This window comes from Zalophus californianus, chromosome 14, assembly GCF_009762305.2.
Source record: "Zalophus californianus isolate mZalCal1 chromosome 14, mZalCal1.pri.v2, whole genome shotgun sequence".
NCBI lineage: Eukaryota > Metazoa > Chordata > Mammalia > Carnivora > Otariidae > Zalophus > Zalophus californianus.
The window spans coordinates 16,903,573-16,926,238 of NC_045608.1; the positions used below are offsets into that span (position 1 = coordinate 16,903,573).

General features: G+C 37.5%; 2 protein-coding genes across 3 annotated transcripts in view; one reads left to right on the forward strand and one right to left on the reverse strand.

The window, feature by feature from the left end:
* Nucleotides 1-22,666, reverse strand: part of SPPL3 (signal peptide peptidase like 3) — a 134,831-nt gene that overhangs the window by 91,803 nt on the left and 20,362 nt on the right. The window lies entirely within an intron of this gene.
* Nucleotides 18,381-18,948, forward strand: LOC113912974 (thymosin beta-4-like). The gene has a single exon (XM_035724087.1). It carries the CDS (start codon nucleotides 18,403-18,405, stop codon nucleotides 18,535-18,537), a length of 135 nt encoding a protein of 44 aa, XP_035579980.1. The 5' UTR covers nucleotides 18,381-18,402; the 3' UTR covers nucleotides 18,538-18,948.

Here is a 22,666-nt window from a genome sequence, read left to right on the forward strand (position 1 = left end):
TATTTACCCAAAGGATACAAACAGTGATCTGAAGGGGCACCTGCACCCCAATGTTTACAGAAGCAATGTCCACAACAGCCAAACTATGGAAAAAGCCCAGATGTCCATCGAAAGATGAATGGATAAAGAAGATGGGGTGTGTATATATATATATATATACAACGGAATATTACCCAGCCATCAAACATAACAAAACAAAACAAAACCTTACCATTTGCAATGACATGGACGGAACTAGTGGGTATTATGCTAAGTGAAATAAGTCAATCAGAGAAAGACAATTATCACATGATTTCACTCATGTGGAATTTAAAAAACAAAACAGAGGATCACAGGGGAAGGGAGGGAAAAATAGAATAAGAGGAAATCAGAGAGGGGGACAAACCATAAGAGACTCTTAGCCACAGAGTCTGAGGTTGCTGGAGGGAAGGGGGGTAGGGTTAACTGGGTGATGGGCATTAAGGAAGGCAAGTGATGTAATGAGCACTGCGTGTTATATGCAACTGATGAATGCCTGAACTCTACCTCTGAAAACTAATAGCACACTATATGTTAATTAATTGAATTTAAATAAAATTCTAAAAAAAGTGGGGGGAAGAGCAGAGGGAGAGGGAGAAGCAGGCTCCCTGCTGAGCAGGGAGCATGACACAGGGCTGGATCCCAGGACCCTGCAGATCACAACCTGAGCCAAAGGCAGATGCTTAACTGAATGAGCCACCTAGGTGCCCCCCCATTCTTTTTAATTTTTTTATTATGTTCAATTAGCCAACATATAATACATCATTAATTTTTTGATGTAACGTTCCATAATTCATTAGTTGCGTGTAACACCCAGTGCCCATCACCACACGTACCCTCCTTAATACCCATCACACTGCTACCCCAATCCCCACCCCGCTCCCTTCTGCAACCCTCAGTTTGTTTCCCGGAGTCCAGAGTCTTTATAGTTTGTCTCCCTCTCTGATTTCTTCCCATCAGTTTTCCCTCCCTTCCCCTGTGGTCCTCCACACTACTCCTTATGTTCCACGTATGAGTGAAACCATATGATAATTGTCTTTCTCTGCTTGACTTATTTCACTTAGCATTAACACCTTCCAGTTCCATCCATGTTGATGCAAATGGTGGGTATTCATCCTTTCTGATGGCTGAGTAATATTCCATGGTATATATGAACCACATCTTTTCATTCATCTGCTGAAGGGCATCTTGGCTCCTTCCACAGTTTGGCTATTGTGGACATTGCTGCTATGAACATTGGGGTGCATGTGCCCCTTCTTTTCACTCCCCAATTCCTTTTAAATAACAGCCACTGTCAAGTGTTTCCAAAACAAAGCATGTGTCTTTGGTACAATCTGGCTCACCGAGAGAAACAGTACAAAAATGAGAACATTCTTATATTTATAAATTCTTATATTTATATATTCTTATATTTATGATATTTATGCTACTTATGTGGACCTAACACCAAGTCAGGATTTTCAGTACATGTAACTGGTGATGACACTCCACAAGGGCAGGGAAAGAAAGAAAGAAAGGAAAAAGCTTGTTTGACCCTATCTCTAGTATGGAGGAAAGAGGATAGGGAAATCAGTATTCTTCCAAGCCACCATTTCTTCTCTTTATATGAAATGATCACAAGACCCCAGAAAGGCCAAGAATGACTAGGGAAGTAAAGACGACTATCAATAGTTATATCCTTTTTCTGTCACCCAGAAAAGCAGTAGAGTAAAAAAATAACAGGTGATGTAAAGCACTAGAACAGTGCAACCCACCTCCACAGTCACAGTTCTAATAATTTGTGAAGTAGACTCCCTGGTATAAGAGCTTCTGTGTAGCACAATAAATGAACAGAAATAACACAGTATCATTTTTCAACTACTCAATTAGAAATTGACAAATGTATATAAACCAGTTTTTGTCAAGTAAATCATAGCTCTCTGCTACTTAGCATTTTGACTCCAAAGCTTAAGTTACTGGTCTCAAGTAAAACAACACTCGCTTCAGAAATGTGTGAGGTCCTCTTTCAGGCAGAAAAATCTTACTCTTTTTCATAAACGGGGGAAATTCGTCACCCTGCAAAGAGAGTGGAGATGTACCTGTAGCCCAAGAGCCACACCAGGGTGGAACTGCTGTCAGATTCTGCACCTATTCATCATGCAGATGTCCCTGGAAGGCCACAGAGAGAATTCCAGTCTTAAGAGTGAATGTAATTCCAGAAGGCCCAGAGGATAAATCACCTTAATGGAAGCCAGCGCTGTCCAACAGAACTTTCTGTGATGACGAAACATTCTATATCTGCACTGTCCAATAAGTGAAATGTGGTGAGTGCCACTGAAAAACTGAATCTATAATTTTATTTAATTTTAATGAATTTAAATTTAAATAGCCACATATGGATAGAGGCTACTTTATTGGACAGCACAGATCTAAGCAAATTCTGGAGATTCCAGTTCCCTTGACAGTAATCTGGTTTAGGCTTATGATACAATTCTGGCCAATGAGATAGGAGGAAAAGGTCTTCCCTGATCTAAAACAAAACAAAGCAAAAAGTCAAACACCACACACACACACACACACACACACACACACACACACAGGGAAGAAAAGGTTCTTTTTTTGCCTCTAGATGTGGTCTCAAGGAAGTGATGTCTAGGAAATGTTGCAGCCATCTTGCAAACAGTAGAGCAGCAAGCCTACATGAGGCAGATACACTGAAGAGAGCAGAGCAGAAGAATGGAAAGAATATGGGCCCCGGATACTATCACTGAGCTGCCCAACCACTATTATGGAGATAATATTTTCATCTGTTTACTCAGATATTTTAGATATTTTCATTTATTCAGATATTTCCTAAGCACTGACTAGAGATACTGCAACGAGCACAACAGATAAAAATTCCTGACAGTATGAATTCAACAAGTTCTAATTGTCAAGTCAGGATTATTGTTAATTACAGCTGAAGATATGGCAATTCATAAAAGAATGTAAAAGTGGATGAAGTAAACTGTCTTTCTTGGTAGAGCAGTGAAACAAACCTATGTATTTAATGATCAGATGTTGATGTCAATTCCATATTTGTACCTCAAAACAATTATATCCTAAATAATGGGGCATAAATACTTTGCTAAAATTCATTTTGTTAGCATGTATTAAGGCCAGACTATGAAGAAACATAAATAAATATGGTTAACAGTAAACTAACCACCTGTACATTACCATCCAATGACTAATTTAAGGTTGCCATTATTAAGGTATTGGTACAAACAGAACATTTTTCTAGCTTAATTTCTCCTCCATGTATCTCCCTCTCTATCACTTTATATGAATTACAAAATACATATTACTTAAGTTACCTAATTGTTCTCAAACCAAAGAATAGTCCAGTTACACATGAATTCTGCTAATCATATAAACAGATTAAATGTTTCCAAAGTGAAATAATTTAAACCTATTTGGTACTCCTAATGAATCAAGATAGTTTATCACACCAGACTTTTTCCCACTATATTGTGTTAAACTACATGCACATCTGAAATAAAAAGCAAAAACAAAATACTATCATTTTCAATTTTCATCACTTTTCCGCTCAAAAAAATATTAAAAAAAAATAATTACAGGACAGGATTCTAGAGTGATGGCAGCAGCAAGGGCATAGTTGTTTTTGACTCCTCCTGAATTCTCCCATAAAAACAAACTGAGCAATCTGATTAGCAAAACTGAAAATCTGCATTTACAACAAAACTAAGAAATAAGGTCTGTTATGAAACCCAATATACAAGCAGGCAGGGGCCAACTACTGACTGCTAAAGACCCATGTGCAATTGCCATTCATGTGAGAAGCCGCAGAGGGAAGCAACAGGATATTTGAAGAACGTGAAATTAGGAGAACCCCAAAAGAGATGACAGACACTGTACGGAAAGTGCAGCCTGCCAATCGAGAACTGCAGTTGAAAATGAAAGGAGTTTTACACATTCCAACTCATGGGTGAGTTTCAAGGAGACTGCGGAGGTCTGAAGGGGACAGAGTACTCTGGCCCTACAAACTCAAAGCTAGCCCATCTAAAGCTCACTTTCAGGGCAAAGCCTTGTACTGTGGAGAAACTACTGGGAACAGAATCCAAGTTAAGCATAAAAGAGACAAGAGAGGAAAAGGAAGAATGCGGCCCAGATAAACAACTGGGAGGAGTAAGGGCCAGAAGTGTGACAGTACAAGCTTCCCTCTGCTCCCCCCACCAGAAAATTCAGAAAAGGGAGCTAGAACCATGAAGCTAGAAAAGTTTTCATGACTCTCTATTTTTTTCTAATAGTTCAGGAAATTAATTTCACTTACAAATGAGCAAGGGAAAGCACTGGGGTTATTATCTCAAAATCACTACAAGAAAAAAAAAGAGAGGGAGGCAGATATCATCCTTAAAGACAATGAAAGCATACTAGAAAAACATGCCTTTACAAGAGATGAAAATTATAACATAGTATTCCAAAATCAGCTTTAAAATTTTAAGAAAACTGGGGTGCCTGGGTGGCTCAGTCGTTAAGCGTCTGCCTTGGGCTCAGGTCATGATCCCAGGGTCCTGGGATCGAGCTCTGCATTGGACTCCCTGTTCGGCGGGGAGCCTGCTTCTCCCTCTCCCACTCCCCCTGCTTGTGTTCCCTCTGTGTGTCAATTAAATAAATAAAATCTTTAGAAAATAAATAAATAAATATTTAAGAAAATGACATCATAATGACATAATGGCCAAAAAAACAAAAGCAAAGCAATGGAATATAAAAAAATATTAAACCATAATTTAAGAAAAATTTCATGAAATAAAAAACTGAAACTATCTATCGAATCTATCAAGCCCTAATGACCAATTCTAAGACACTCTAGTACAATGACTAGATTTTGAAAACAGCAAAAATTCTGGCATCCAGGCAAAAAGACCAAATCACTTGTAAAAACTATCAGAATATCTTAGTCTTTGACAGCAACACAATATGGAAGACAACAGAGAAAACTAAATGTGAGCCGAGAATTTATAGGCAGCCAAACTAGTAGGAGTGAAACTGTAGGGTCATACAGTATATTGTTTAACTTTTTATGAATCAATTTCTTTTCATAATCTATTAGTGTTTCCTTTACTTAGTCACTCTATTTAGGGTCCTTAAAATAAATAAGTTATGCTTTCACTTTTTATTTTGTCTCATGTTTCTAGGAGGCACAGTAAGAATAATTTCTAATAGGGAGATTTTATCTATAAAGAAAACTTATAGTGTGCTTATTATAAGCAAAATATAAAAGTAAGTGCTAACATCTCTTCCTAAATAAGGTAAAGATTACTGAATCTAAATGTTTTCAAGCAATAACTGAAGTTAAAATTGTGATTTTATATATATATACACACACACACACACACACCATATATAGTAGTGTGTCTGTGTATATATAGTTTATTTTGACCCCCCAAAAAAGTACCTGAAACAAAAGTCCTATAGAAATCACCAATTTGGGATGCCTGGGTGGCTCAGTCAGTTAAGTGTCTGCCTTCAGCTCAGTTCATGATCCCAGGGTCTTGGGATCAAGTCCCGCATCAAGCTCCTTGCTCTGCGGGGAGCCTGCTTCTCCCTCTCCCTCTGCCTGCTGCCCTGCCTGCTTGTGCTCTGTCTGTCAGATGAATGAATAAAATCTTAAAAACAAAAAGTCTACTCGGTCACTAAACAGGGTCTTCAAGTTGATAAAGAACACATAAAATTATCCAGGAAAGACTTGGCTCACTCGTGGAAGACACATCACTTTCCAGATATATCTTCAGCATACTTTGGCATATATGCCAAATAAGTTACACAAATATTTTTATAATTATTAAACAAATTAAATAAATTACATAAATACAAAGTTTTTAAATAATAGATTGACTACTAGAACAGGGCTATTCTTTTTTTTTTTTTTAAGATTTTATTATTTGTCAGAGAGAGAGCACAAGCAGGGGGAGCAGGGAGCAGAGGGAGAAGCAGGGTCCCCACTGAGCATGGAGCTTGATGTGGGGCTCCATCCCAGGATCCTGGGATCATGACCTGAGCCAAAGGCAGACACAATGGACTGAGCCACCCAGGTGTCCCTAGAACAGGGCTATTCAAAATGTGATTCAGCACTGGTGTTGGCTCACAAACTATTGGTAACTGACCCACTTCAAGTAAAGTACAAAAACAGAATAAATGATTTTGAAACCTTTACAGCAATTTGGTAATTTTATGTCTGTTGCCTGTAATAATGAAATTTGGGGGCATGCATTTTATAAGCTTTTATTACTTTTTTTTCTGGTAATTTATTTTAGTGTATTTTACCAAAAAATCTGCTCATGACAAACTGGAGGCAGGGAAGGATGAAAAACTGGCACTTCACCAGAAATAGTGTGAGAAGCAGAAGCCAACAAATATTTTCTTAAAAGGGCTAGATAGTAAATACTTTAGACTGCTAACCATAGGGTCTCTGCTCTAACTATTAACCTTTGCCATTACAGCATGAAAGCAGCCATAGATGATATGTAAACAAAGGGGCATGGCTGTGTTACAATAAAACTTTGTTTACACATAGGTTGATGGGTCAGATTTGGCCTTCAGGCCATATTCACTGATTCCTGTACTATATAACATCCAAGAAAAATAGAATAAGGAAGGAGACAAAGTATAAAATTCTCCAAAAGGACAAAACCTCCAAAAGGACAAAAGCAAAGGGTTTTGCCAATGACAGGAAGGGGAAAATAAGAATTTTGGAATCCAATCCTGAAGAGATTGTTATCAATGTAATCTAGATTTCATTTAGCTATGCCAGCAGCCACATTTTTAGTTAACCAGGCTGTAATGGATCCCTGCTTTATTACAGTAAACTAGTAAACAGAGTCTTGTGGTGATACTACCTAAGTAAGATGCTTTCATTTATATGCATCAGAGCAAAGGACTGAATCCTGGTTTATCTGGCAGGGGAGGGGACACAGTCTCCTTTTACACAATCAAATCTCTAGTAGCTTAAAAAAAAAAATCACATCCTTAAAATCATAACATATAATAAACAATCCAATTTCCCAATAGGTTAGTCCTGTCCCTTATTATTTGTGTTATGAAATAGTTCCTGTACCTAATAGGTACAAAGCTCTGCTGGTGGTATCCCTTATTGAGGGTGTAAAAATAGGTTTGCCTTCAAAAAAGTTATATTCTAATGATTAAAATAAGATACATCTATAAATAACCAAAGTGCAAGGTAAAAATGACATTACTTTTCCTACTAGACCCTAAGTTACTTGACAGCAGGATCCATGCCTGATTCTTGTGTCTCTTCTACCAAGCACATGTAAAAAAGTCAACTATTTGCTGAATAAGACATAAGGGGGAGGGTGATTAGTATCTGCCTTTCACAGACGATGAAACCAAGGGAACAAAAAATTTCATAACTGGTTAAAAGTGGATTCAAGACCACACTCCAGATTTCCTAAACCCTATTATTCAGGCTTTCTTACCAGACCAAGTTTTCCTCAATATATATAAAGAACAAAGTCCCATCAGCATTCAGACTTCCAACCAACCATCTGAAATAAAACCATAAAACTTTAAAGATATCTGTAATATCTCTTGAGAACAATCTCTCAAATTGAGGGCCAGCCAATAACTATATTACAAGAGCAATAAGGATAACAGATGTGGTAGGGAAAGAGGAAAAAGCAGAAAGAACCTTTCAAATTATGCTCTGGATCCCTGATACCTAAAAGCTTTGAGATACTAAAAAGAAGATAAGGAAGCCTATAAGAGAGGGGCAAAAGACAACTGTCAAAGGATTAAGAATATGGCTTTGGGTAATGGTTCTCAACACTTTCATGTTTTCCACATGGTTTCAATTCTAGAATTTTGGGCAACACACTTAAGTGATTAAGACTTTAAAACAATAAACAAGTCAACAATAATTACAATACTATACTGTAAAATAATACCCACACTGTCTACAGAAGCTGTTCGCAAACTTTTTGATTTCAGGACTCCCACTGGGGACCCAAAGGCTTTTGTTTATGTACGTTATATCTACCGATATATATCATATTAGAATTAGAACTGAGAACATTAAAAATATTTATTTTAAAACAGTAAACCCATTATATGCAAATAAATCAATTTTTAATCGAAGTTTTCCTAGGGGCACCTGGGTGGCTCAGTTGGTTAAGCGACTGCCTTCGGCTCAGGTCATGATCCCGGAGTCCCGGGATCGAGTCCCGCATCAGGCTCCCTGCTTGGCGAGGAGCCTGCTTCTCCCTCTGACCCTCTCCCCTCTCATGTACTCTCTCCCATTCTCGCTCTCCCAAATAAATAAATCTTAAAAAAAAAAAACATAAGTTTTCTTTAAAAAAAAGAATAGTGGCACTGTTTTACATTTTTGCAAATATCTTCAATGTCTGGTTTAACAGAAGTCAGTTGCATCCTCGTATCTACTTCAGCATTTAATCTGTTGCAATACTTTGCTTTGGTTGAAATATATAAAGAAAATATAGCCTCACACAAATCTGTAGTTTAAAAAGGGAGTTTGTAAATAGCCTTTCAGTAAATTGTGGATATTATTCTTCAATACTGCAACAAAACTCAAGAGATGGTAGTTTCTTAAAGGTTACATACAATATGGACTCTGAAACCACATCAATGTTACATTAAAATCCATTGGTCTACCTTGTACTTTGGATTTTATTCAGCAAGTATTATTTCACTGAGTTATATAGCTCTTCAAAACATTGATACACTTCCTTATTCAATATCAAAAATTCGTATTTCTTAACATTACCACTGATCTCTTCAGAGAAGCCTTTAAATACTGGGAAGCTCAAATTTTACCACTGGCAACAAATACTATCAGTTCTTTCATTTTTTTTTTAAGATTTTATTTATTTTAGAGAGAGTGCATGCGCATGCATGCGTGCAAGTGTGCAGGAGGGGCAGAGGGAGAGAGAATCTGAAGCAGACTCTCACTCAGCGCAGAGCCCAACACGGGGCTTGATCTCAAGACTCTGTGATCATGACCTGAGCCAAAATCAGGAGTCGGACGCTTAACCAACTGAGCCACCCAGGCACCCCCCCTCAGTTCTTTCATTTTTTCCCCAAGTTTCAAATATTCTTAATTCGTGTAAACCCCAATACAATACACCAACATGATTTCGTGCGTTTAGAGGGGAAATATTTCCTAGATAAGTGGAAAACTGTACAGATGGCTTCTGGAAGACCTCCATTCAAAGCAGCATTATAGTGAAACATTTCGTTTAGAAGTCTGAACCTCCTTTCTTCAGTTTGCTATAATCTACATTCACTGAGTAGAACTTGTATTGATCACTGACATCCAGTTTGTTCCAGGGTTCTGGGTTATTCTTCCTATCCCACTGACAGAAGAGGGGGATCAAGCTCAGATGCCCGTGGATCTGCCATAACATGGCTGCAGCAGAGGCCTCAGGTCCAGATGGAGAAAAGATCAAATCTGCAAGGTCTGGCACTAAGTAGTCCCTACGATAAGGATGAATGGACATCCAAAGTCACACAGAACCTCCTACTTCTCAGTTCTTTCATTTTTGAGAAGATGTCTGCTCATTACCCAAATCAGAGTAACTGTAATTTTTCTTTCAATTAATCTTTCAAGTAAAAATGGGTGGCTCAGTTGGTTAGGCAGCTGACTCGATTTCGGCTCATGTCACGAACTCAGGGTTGTGGGACTGGCCACATCAGCTCCACACTCAGCCAGAGTCTGTCCCTCTTCCTCCCTATCTGCCCCTCCCCCACGCATGTGCACACTCTTCCTTCTCTCTCTCTCAAGTAAATAGACGGATAGATAGATAAAAAGTGTTCTATGAAGAAATCTGCTAGGTCAGCATGCAACTCTACTCCTCCAAGCGCTTTTTCTTAAAACAACCACGGTACTTAAATATGCAGAAGTGCCATCTCTGTACTCCTCATCACATTATATAAACTAATCAAAGGACGTGTACTCTTTTACTCTATTTTTTACTTCAACAAGAGCATTCTTTAAAGAAACTGACTTTTTTTTTAACTGTAGAGTATATGGCAGTGAAGAGTACAATGGCTACTAGACAATCTGGTGTCAATGTGCTGTTTCGTGCTTAGGCACCAACACTTTATCTACCAGTGCAGCTGTACCAGCGGTACAAATTGTTAGCACACAGAAAAAGTCACAATTTCTCAGTAATGTTATGAAAATAGTTTGACCTTGAGGACCCCATTAAAGGGTTTCAGGGTTTCCAGGAGTATAGGGACCACATGTTGAAAACTGCTAATCTACAGAATCATTAACAGTTATCTAACTGATCCCTTTGTGGTCCTTCAGGATTGGTTACTATTTTCTGCTCTGACTCTCTCACATATTTAGGAGACAACACTCTGCTGGGCTTTCAACCTTCTGTCTCTCACCTCATACACATAGTGAATTGTACACTACTCTACGATGTACTGCACGACCGGCTTAGCTTAGCATTTGATTTGCAACAGCCAGTAGAGTGTGGTTAAGAGCACTGGCTTTAAGTCTGTTTGCCTGGGTTCCAATCCTGAATCTACCACTTACTAGCTAAAGACCTTATACAAATTATTTATCCTTATTTGCAAAATGAGAATAACAGTACCTATACCTCAAGAGTTGTGAGGATTCAACCCATTCAGTGTTTGGCATGGGGCCTGACACAAAGGAAGTACTTGCAAGATATTAGCCATCTTTGAAATATCACTATAACTAGAACAGATGTATCCTAAATTGTAGCAAAGAAATTTTGTATAGCAGTCAAAATTAGGAAGCATGCCCAGGAATGAGCCCAGGCTCTAGAGCTTCCCAAGCTATCCTGAAGAATCACCTAGGGTGCCTACAAATCTAGACTCCTGGGCTCTACATAGACTTAGTAGATCAGAGACTTCAAGGAAGAAGCCTAGGAATCCTGTGAGGGTAGGAAACATACCTCTAGAGGAAACACTGTAATTGAGGAATTTAGATCATGTCTATCATCACATAATTTATACATTTTATTCTTTGAAAAGCGTGAAGTTCATTACAAATGTCACTATTAAAAGGCTGATACGTAGGGCACCTGGATGACTCGGTTGAGCGTCAGACTCGTGATTTCAGCTCAGGTCAGGATCTCGAGGTCATGGGATTGAACCCAAATCGGGCTCTGAGCTCAGTGTGGAGTCTGCTTCAGATTTTTTCTCCCTCTCCACTTCCTACCCCTTTGCCCCTTCCCGCTGAAGAGCACTCCCCCAGCTAAAATAAGTAAATAAATAAATATCTTTTTTAGATAAATAAAAGGTTGATATACAAAGTCAGTTTCTGAATAAACTGAAATGGTAAGGCATGATCTATCTTGAAAAAGCCATGTTTGAAAAGAGGAAAGATTTAAAAGGGAGAAATAACTCATTTCTTCCATTCTAAGATGCCATCCACTGTGAAATCACGGCAACACATTTCTCAAAACAATTACATACCACTTTCCTCTTCAAAATCTGATTGAAATTTGGATTGAAACTTTCTTCAAATTTAACAAGTTTAACAATTTTTCTGAACTTCTGGCCATCAGCAGTCGTGTGTCATATCAGGTTAACATGTCACTTTTCAAAAACTGCAATTCTGTTCTCTTTTGACATCTTTAGAACACATAATTTTGAGGCAAACAGGAATATTTGGGAATCCTCTAAATTTTGTATGTGGTTATACTGTTTCATTTTTTCTTAACTAGATAGCAAGAAGCTGAGCAATTTGTTAAAAATTAGATTTTTAGGGGCGCCTGGGTGGCTCAGATGGTTAAGTGTCTGCCTTCGGCTCAGGTCATGATCCCAGGGTCCTGGAATCGAGCCCTGCATCAGGCTCCCTGCTTGGCGGGGATGTCAAATAAATAAATAAAATCTTTAAAAAAAATTAGGATTTTTAAAGATGTTTTAGCACTTGGGTTATAATCCACCACAAGTCATGAATCAGTCACATTCAACTCCCTTATCTTTCAAACTCTGAGATGTGTTCCAATGAGTTAGCAACTTCTATCTCTTTTAATTGTATCATCTGTCCTGGTACAGGCTGTTTCCTGCACACAAAATTATCTTTGTATCATATTCCTTTTGAAGAAATATGAAACAAATTCTGTATCTAAATTTAACTTAAAATTCAGCCATGTGTAATGCTGTCAGTGCAAATAACTTAACTGAGGTGGCAAGTGAGTGAAAAGACACCTCTACACATGGCTAAATTGATATATAAGCAGGCAATGACATTTGCAATACAAAGTGATCCATCAATAAACTGCAGATTTCACTTGCCATTAAGGACTGCAAAGGCACATCAAAAATGTTTAGAAGTGTTGAAAAGGTTCATCCTACAGTTGGTCTTACGGTATCAGATAGTTTATATATAAGAAAATTATAGTGATAAATGTAAAGGATCAGATTTTATGAAAAGTCACATCACAATGAATTAAAACCCAAATTCAATAACAGACTGTTCAAAAAGGATACACTAAAGGGTAGAGTTTACTACTGAACTAAAATAAAAAGCATCTTGGAGTATACCTGAAACTACTATGTTGTATGTCAGTTGTACTGTAATAAATAAAATTTAAAACAAAACAGACAAAAAGAGGCTTGAAGTAAAAATTATATATAGAATTTAGAACAAAAACAGTAACTGAGAAAACTGTCAATATATAAAAGCAAGACAAGATATACAGCACTGTTTCTCAAAGTACCAATGGTATTGCCCAGTCATTCATGAGATAGTGGTATCTTCCAAAGAATACTGATAAAAGAATATTTTCACACATATCTGAAATGTACTATTAGTGATAACTTTTCACAGAAATACTACAGCAATCTTAAAAGACTGTGTATGTGCCACAAGGACTATGCAGCTCAGTCCTCTCTGCTATTCAATCAATTCAGTGGCTCCAAGCTTACCAGACTCAAAACCTATTTATTGTTTTTAAAGATTTTATTTATTTGAGAGCGCGAGAGAGAGAGAGAGAGAGAGACTGAGAGAATGAGTGGGGGGAGGGACAGAAGGAGAAGAAGACTCCCTGCAGAGCAGGGAGCCCGACGTGGGACTTGATCCCAGGACCCTGGGATCATGACCTGAGCCTAAGGCAGATGCTTAACCAACTGAGCCACCCAGGCGTCCCTCAAAAACCTCCTACTTATAATAAACTTTTTAACAGTTCCTTTATTAAACCATGAAATTATACTGATAACTTACCTAGCCACAAAACTTTAAAAAATCAATACAGTGCCATAACTATAATGTGAAGGAGGAAAAAAAGGAAACTGATTCATAATAAAACACTAATATGTAAAAACTTGGGCATCACTACACCAGAAGATATGATCTAGTAAGATGTCTGCACCAATACCATGAATGACCATGAACTTGACACCTACAAATGCTGACTGAATCAGGTGTGTGAAATGGTGACCAAAATACTGTGATGCATTTTTCCAAAATGGTAAACAACTCTTGGTAAAGCTCTATATGAAAGGACATTACTCACTCCTTGATGTACACACCATTGCATTCATTGACTGCAGTATATATTAACATCATGGAAAAATGCCTTGTGTATATATGTAGAATATTTTAGACCTGAGGCCATCACAGGAGCTTCCAACCTCATATGAGACAGAACAGTTATTCACTGTACAGCATTGTCCTGCACAATGTAAGACATCTCACAAACTTAGCCCCTGCTCACTAAATGCCTACAACAACCTCTAGCATGGTGAAAACCAAAAATGCCCCCCGCCCCAAATGGCACTACTCTAGCTGAGAACTACTCTGCTAAGTTACTAGGCTAGGATATTTAAGTCATTGGCATGCTACTATTTACTTCTTAAATTAGCATTTTTTGCTACTACACAGTATTATTTTGTAGTTACAATTCACTTTAACTGATCAACATAAAAGTAGTTATAAAAATAGAAACAAATACTACATCTAAGCATATCACAAATATATGTAATCAAACATGATTCAAATACCAGAATGGAAATATATATCTTCTGGAACAAAAAGAATTTCAAATATAGTGATTTCAAATAGACAGCTGAGAATCCAAAAATAGGAATATTTAAAAACTGGATTTTACTGGGTCAGCAATCTAACTCACTACCAGGAACTGTTCCTGAATGTCTCAATACTCTCTCAGGCATGTGTCCATAAAACTTAGTAAGACCTAGGTATATACCCAAAACAACTGAAAGCAGGGATTCCAACAGATATCTGTAAAGCCATGTTCATCACAGTATTCACAACAGCCAAAAGGCAGCAATAACCCACGTCTATCAACAGACAAATGGATATGCAAAATGTGATATATCCATACAATAAAATGCTCAGCCTCAAAAAGGAAGAAAATTCTGACACATGCTACAACATGGATGAATCTTGAAGACATCATGCTAAGTAAAATAAGCCAGTCACAAATGGAGAAATATTATGGAGAAATGTTATATGATTCCAACTAATTTAAGAGTAGTCAGAAAGTAAAACAGTGGTTGCCAAGGCCTGGGGAGAGGGTGCAATGCAGAGTTAAGTGTGTTCAATGGGTACTGAGTTTGAGTCTGAGAAAATGAAAAAGTTCTGGAGATGAACGATGTGGTGATGGTTGTACAACAATGTGAATGTACTTAATGCCACGAACTGTACACTTACAAATGGTTAAAACGGTACATTTTTATTTATATTATATATGCCACATATATATTTAATACATATTTTATTATACATTTACGTATTTGTATATTTAAACCACTTTTAAAAATTAAATGGGGGGGGAGCTGGAAAATTAGAAAGTATAATTGACATAGAATTTGTTGGCCAGGGGCGCCTGGGTGGCTCAGTCGGTTAAGCGTCTGCCTTCGGCTCGGGTCATGATCCCAGGGTCCTCGGATTGAGCCCAGTGTCAGGCTCCCTGCTCCGTGGGAGGCCTGCTTCTCCCTCTCCCACTCCTACTCCCCTGCTTGTGTTCCCTCTCTTGCTGTGTCTCTGTCAAATAAATAAATAAAATCTTAAAAAAAAAATTTGTTGGCCAATGAGGGGTACCTCGGTGGCTCAGTTAAGCATCTGCCTTTGGCTCAGGTTGGATCGAGCCCCACTGTTGGGCTTCCTGTTCATTGGGGAGCTTGCTTCTTTCTCCCTCTCCCTCTGATCCTCCCCCTGTTCATGCTCTCTCTCTCTCAGATGAATAAAATCTTAAAAAAAAATTTGTTGGCCAACAAAATGGATAAATCATTGAAAGTATTAATACAATTTAAACAGGAAGACTTCCAATTCTGAACATGAAGTTGTAACTACTACTGGAATTGCCCTACTCTTGTAAACAACTAGAAAACCTGACAAAATACATGAAATAGCAATTTTTAGACATTGGGCAAACAGCAGCACAAGACTGTGATCCTCGAGAGAAAGGAAACAAAGAAAGTAAGTTCCATGATTGACCAAACTTTACTGCCTGAAAATAATTTCCAGGCTTTACTGCAGGGACAGAAATTTGAAACAGGGTTCAGGTGTCTGTATTGAGGGGACAACAGAGTTGGGGGAAGCTGAGAATTTGCAGCCAGAATTTGAGGAAGGAAGTGCTGAAAAGCAAGGAGTTGCATGCATGTAGGAATCTGATGATCTATAAAGGGGTTCCTTTTGATCCCGGAAACCTTCTCCTTAAGAGCAGGGAACAAACTACCAAAAAGCAAACAGCCCAACAATTCCCAGAGCTCACACAGGCTGGGAATCATTTGTGATCCTATTAGTCAAAATGGAGAAACCTCAGCATCACTAGAAGGATCACACTTCAATAGTGGGGAGAAAGACTGCTGTGACCAGCTATATAAGCCTTAAAAGCTTCACAAGGATCAAACTGACCTAAAAATTACTTAACTATGTGACAACAAAGTCCGACATTCTTTAAAGGAATATAGTGAAATTCACCATCCAGAAATGTAAAATGTAAAATTCACAATGTTCAGCCATAAAAGGAAAGAGGAAAATGATCCACATCCAGAAAAGTTAATCATTTGAAACAGAACCATAAATGGAATTAAAGACAAATGGACATTATCGAATTAAAAGACAAAGATGTTACAACAGATATTATAAATCTGGCTCAATTGGTTAAGCATGTGTCTTCGGCTCAGGTCATGATCCCAGGGTCCTGGGATCAAGTCCCACATGGGGCTCCTGCTCAGTGGGGAGTCTGCTTCTCCCTCTGCCTCTGCCTGCTGCTCCCCCTGCTTGTGTTCGCTCTCTCGCTCTCTCTGGCAAATAAATAAATAAAATCTTAAAAAAAAAAAAGACCCAATAGAACTTGAAGAGTTTTAAAATGAAAACTATGGGGCACCTGGGTGTCTCAGTTGGTTGGGTGGCCGGCTAAATCAGGGTCATGAGATCAAGTCCTGAGTCAGGCTCCATGCTCAGCACAGAGTCTGCTTAAGATTCTCTCTCTCCTTTTGCCCCACCCCCCACCACTCATGTGTGTGTGTGTGTGTGTGTGTGTGTGTGTGCGCGCGCGCGTGCGCACGCGCGCACGCATGTGTTCTCTTAAAAAAAAAAACCTTTAAAAAATACACTGAATGGGAAGAGACACTGCAGAAGAAAATATTAATGAAGTGGAAGACATAGCAAATAGAAACTATCCATGGAGACAAAGATGGGGGGGGGGGAGAACAGAGCCTCAGTAACCTGCTGGACACTATCAAGTGGTCAAACACAGACAACTAGGGTCCGGAAAACTGAAGGGAGAGCAGAAAAACAAACAAAAACCTTGAAGAAATAATGGCTGAAAATTTGATACATTTGATGAAAACTGTAAGAGATCCAAGAAACCCAAGTCCCACACAGAAAAAAAACAAAGGAAAAAAACACCAAAGCACATCAAACTGCTTAAGAAAAAAATGATAAAAAGAAAAACTTTGAACATCCAGGGGAAAAGGCCACACTACTCAAATAAGAGCACAGATGAAAATGAAAGCAGACTTCTCATTAGAAATCACACAGGACAGAAAAAAAATGTAAAATCCTAAAGTGCTGAAGAAAAAAACTTTGTCAACATAAAATTCTATACTGAAGTGTTTTTAAACACAAAGACAAAGGCTTTTTTAGATCAATAAAAGCTGAGATGATTCATCAAGAGCAGACCCTTGCTATAGCAAATGTTAAATTAGGGAAGTTATTCACATAAAAGAATAATATCAGATGTAAACTTGGATCTACAAAAAGGAATAGTGAAACAAATGGTAAATATAAAGGACATGTTTAAAACAAAATAACACACTGTGGTGTTTACAACATACAAAAAATTAAAATGTCTGATAATAGAGGCACAGAGATATGGGAGAGCATTAATAGACTGCATTTTCCAAATCTCAATCCATATGTTCTGCTTCCAATGTGACACTGATATTCCTCCAGTAAGATGGGGGGAGTGTAAATGTGTGTGTTGGGAGTGGCATCTATGTTCCCTCTCCTTGAATCTGGGCAAATCTTTCTAACTACCTCCACCTAGAGAATACAGCAGGAGAAACAGTGCATGACTCAAGATCAAGGCTAGGTCATAAAAGACAAAATAATTTCTATTTGTCTGGTTTTTGTTAGGATACTTGCCTTTGGAACCCAACTACTAGACTGTAAGAAAATTTAGGCTACATAAAGAGGTCATGTGTATGAGTTCTAGCCAACAGACTAAGCTAAGGTCTCATCAGCCAGCCTCAACCACTTGACATGTGAGTGAGCAAAATCTTCAGATAATCCCAGTCCCCAGCTTTGAGCTCCTTCTGCAGAGGCCACATCATTGGACTGTCCCTACTATATGCCCCATTCAAATGCCTCACGATTAGAATAGGTTTATAAAATTAACAGTGTATAGTTTTAGGCATTAAAGTTACTGGTAGCTTCTTATGCCATGAAAGTAACCGGGACAGGAAAAATTAAAGTACACCATTGTAAATCTGATAAAGTTATAGGTGAAGTGGTATAAAATTATTTCAACATAGGAAGAAATTAAAGATGTATGCTGTAAGCCCTATATCAACCACTAAAAATATTAAAAACATAAACCAAGTAAACCAAGAAAGAAGATAAAATGGAATCATAAAAATTCTCAACAAATGTTAAAAAAAAAAAAAGAGGAAAAATAGGAAAGGAGAAAGAACACATGGAACAAATAGAAAACAAACAGCAAGAAGGAAAATATGGGGATGCGTGGCTGGCTCAGTCAGTAGAGCGTGCGACTCCTGATCTTGGGGTCTTGAGTTTAAGAACCATGTTGGGCATGGAGCTTACTTAAAAAAAAAAGGAAAATATGATTCAGCGGCGGCCACTGAGCAAATTGGACTTCACTTGTACACGTACCTCGCTCCGCTTTTTCTGCAACCATGTCTGACAAACCCGATATGGCTGAGATTGAGAAATTCGGTAAGTCGAAATTGAAGAAGACAGAAACGCAAGAGAAAAATCCACTGCCTTCAAAAGAAACGATTGAACAGGAGAAGCAAGCCGGTGAATCGTAATGAGGTGCGCGCCGCCAATATGCACTGTACATTCCACAAGCATTGCCTTCTTATTTTACTTCTTTTAGCTGTTTAACTTTGTAAGATGCAAAGTGGCTGGATAAGTTTAAATGACTGTGCTACCCCTTTTCACATCAAAGAATTGAGAACTACTGACAACGAAAGGCGCCTGCCTCTCCCATCTGCCTGTCTGGCTGGCAGGGAAGGAAAAGAACTTGCATGTTGGTGAAGGAAGAAGCTGGGTGGGACGACAGTGAAATCGAGAGTAAAAACCAAGCTGGCCCAGGGTGTCCTGCAGGCTGTAAAATGCAGTTTAATCAGAGTGCCATTTTTTTTTGTTCAAATGATTTTAATTATTGGAATGCACAATTTTTTTAATATGCAATAAAAAGTTTTAAAACCTGAAAAAAAGGAAAATATGTTTAATACAAGCATATAATTACAGAAAATATAAACAGTCTACTTCAATTAAAAGACAAATGTTGTCAAATTGCATAAAAAAGCAAGCCCCAACCATATGCTATTTATAAGAAACACTGTTTAAATATAAAAACACAGATAGATTAAAAGGACGGAAAAATACAAATAAAGGCAGACACTAAGATGAAGTGGTATAAATATCAACAAAGATTTTGGAACAATGAATATTAGGAGGGATATTAATAATAATAGAGGGATTAATTCATTAACAGGACATAACAATCCTAAATATGTATATACCTAGTAACAAAGCTGTGACAGTCAAAGAACTGAAAGGAGAAATATACAAAGCAAATAAAGTTGGGAACTTTCAACATACCTTTCTCAGTAATTGACAGAATTTTAAAAATCAGCAAGGATTTGAACACTATAAACCAACTTGACCTAATAAGATATTTATATAATATTTCACCCAGTAACAGCAATATACACATTGTTTTCAAGTGTCGTGAAACATTCACCAACAGGAACCATATTCTGGACCACTTAAGAAAAACAAAACAAAACACTACTCGGGAAGAAGGGAGGGAAAAAAAAAAACACTTGAATTTAAAAGGATTGAAATAATAAAAAGCATGTTCTCTATAAGAGAATCAAACTAGAAAGATGCATTTCTTTTTTTTTTTTTTTTGATGCACTTCTAAATATATAAGCCACGGGTCAAGTAGATTATAAATTAGAAAATCCTTTGACTTGAATGAAAATGAAACATCAAAATTTAAGGGACACAGCTAAAGAAGTTCTTAGGGGTAAATTTATAGCTTTAAATGGTTATACTGGAAAAGAAGAAAGGTTTCAAGTCAATGATCTAAGCTTTCCTCTTGAGGAACTACAAAAACAAAAGCAAAAGGCAAAGTAAGAAGGAAAGAATAGGGCACCTGGGTGGCTCAGTTGTTGAGCAACTGCCTTCGGCTCAGATCACGATCCTGGAGTCCCGGGATCGAGTTCCGCATCAGGCTCCCTGCTGAGCGGGGAGTCTGCTTCTCCCTCTGACCCTCCCCCCTTTCATGCTTTCTCTCTCTCAAATAAATAAATAAAATCTTTAAAAAAAAAAAAGAATAATAAAACATCAATATAACAGAAAGGAAAATACTACAGAACAAGCAATAGAAAGCAAAGTGATTCTTTGAAAAGATAAATAAAATTAATAAACCTCTAGCTAGATTGATCAGGAAAAAGGGACAAGCCACAAATTACCAATATCAGGAATGAAAGACGGTATATCACAACAGATGTTACATAAATAAAAAAGACGTGTTAGAGAAAATAAGAATATTATCAGAACAAGAAAATATTATGCCAACAAATTATACAACCTAGAAGAAATGAGAAGACAAACTACCAGTTGCAACATGATCTGTGAATACTTGAGTATTCATAGCAGTTTTATTTATAATAGCCCCAAAACAAGAAATAGTACCCATCAACTGGTGAATGGTAAACAAATTGTGATATATCTATACAAAGGACTATTGTCCAGCAATAAAAAGAACTTCTGATACATCCAACAACACAGGTGATCTCAAAAACATTTTTCTAAATGGAAGAAGCCAGAATGGACTGTATGCTATATGACTCCAGTTATACGAAATTCCCAAAAAAAGCAAATAATGACAAACAGCAAATCAGTGGTTCCTCAAGGCCTAAAAATGAAAGAGAAGCTTAAAGGATTATTTGGAGTGCTGGGAAAAATTTTTCTTGACTGTGCTGGTGATCCCTCAATAGCATTTATTTGTCAGAAACTCACTGAATTATACACATAAAATGGATGAAGTTTACTGTAGGCAATTATACCTCAGAAGGAAATTTTAAGAATTAAATGGAATAAGAAAAATTGCGCCTGGGTGGCTCAGATGGTTAGGCGTCTGTCTTGGGCTCGAGTCATGATCCCAGGGTCCTGGGATCGAGTCCCGCATCGGGCTCCCTGCTCCTTGGGAGCCTGCTTCTCCCTCTGCCTCTCTCTCTCTCTGTCTCTCATGAATAAATAAATAAAAAGTTAAAAAAAAAATCTCAAAGTTAGAAATAAGAAAGGAATCACAAAGGGCAAAATAAAAGTGAACAGGATTATTAGGGGATGCCGTGCATATTCATATGCTAATAAATTTTTAAAATTTAAGTTCAAAAGGTAATATGCTATTAAAATATTAGATGCCAAAACTGATACAAAAAGACATGAGTAAATAAACCTGCAACAGAAGACAGTGACCAAGATAACAAATTACCCAACCACTCCTTTTTTACCCTGACAAGAGCACTAAAATCCAAAACCCACCTTTACACAGAAATTTTGAAATTTCTTACAAAAATGTGGTATACTGCCCTTAAGGTACTATGGAGGAAACATTACTTGAGTCTTAAAACTGATAAAATTAAAACAGAAAACTACAGGACAATCTTATTTATGAATAATAATGTGAGAAATCAGAAATAAAATTCAAGCAATTAAAGCATTAAAGATTTTAAAAACTGGGGCGCCTGGGTGGCTCAGTTGTTAAGTGTCTGCCTTTGGCTCAGGTCATGATCCCAGGGTTCTGGGATCTAGCCCTGCATCGGGCTCCCTCCTCCATGGGAGGCCTGCTTCTTCCTCTCCCACTCCCCCTACTTGTGTTCCCTCTCTCGCTGTCTCTCTCTTTGTCAAATAAATAAATAAAATCTAAAAAAAAAAAGATTTTAAAAACTACTAAATAAGTTTTGTTCCGCGAACGCAAGCATTGTTTTTTTAATAAGTAAAACTATTGATATCATACAAAAGATTTAAGCAAAATGTCATGATAATAGACTACATATTTGATAAAACTCAACCAATCCCATTCCTTTTTATAAAAAGCAATAAAAAACTTGTTTTTTAATATGATTAAAACAATCCACTCCACAAATTTGATGGTTAAACATTAGTGGTCTTCCACTTAAAAGACAAAGAGGCGCCTTATTCAGTTACTCATAATAGCATATATTACATATTCTTTGCTCCAATTTTTTTTTACTCCAGAGTAATTTTTTAAGGGCCAAATAAAACAAGAGAATTACGAAAATGACTGAAATATGTATATCACTACTTCAATCTGTATAAAATTTAAGCAAAGAATCATTAGAATAATTTGTCTACTATAGTTGTTGGGTATTAAGCAAGTCTGCAAAAATCAATGTAATTCTAGGGGTGCCTGGGTGGCTCAGTCGTTAAGTGTCTGCCTTCAGGGATCAAGTCCCGCATTGGGCTCCCTGCTCTGCGGGAAGCCTGCTTCTCCCTCCCCCACTCCCCCAGCTTGTGTTCCCTCTCTCGCTGTGTCTCTGTCAAATAAATAAATAAAATCTTTAAAAAAAATGAATTTAATTCTATACACCAGTAGTAACCAGCTAGAAAAGGAATGGGGAAATAACTCCATTAAAACAGCAACAAAAAGTATAAAATACTTGGTAACTGGTGTAGTAAATGTATAAAAAAAACTAAACTTTAATGGGAGAAAACTTGGTTATAGAAAATTAATATACCATAACATCACGAAGAAGACAATTCTGTCCAAGTTAAAAAATGTAATGTACTTCCAATTAAAATATAACGAGGTATGTTGGACAACTTGAGAACTTAAAAAAATAAACTGGGGGAAAAATCAAAGAACATTCGCTTAAATCATGAAAACAGGATTAGCCC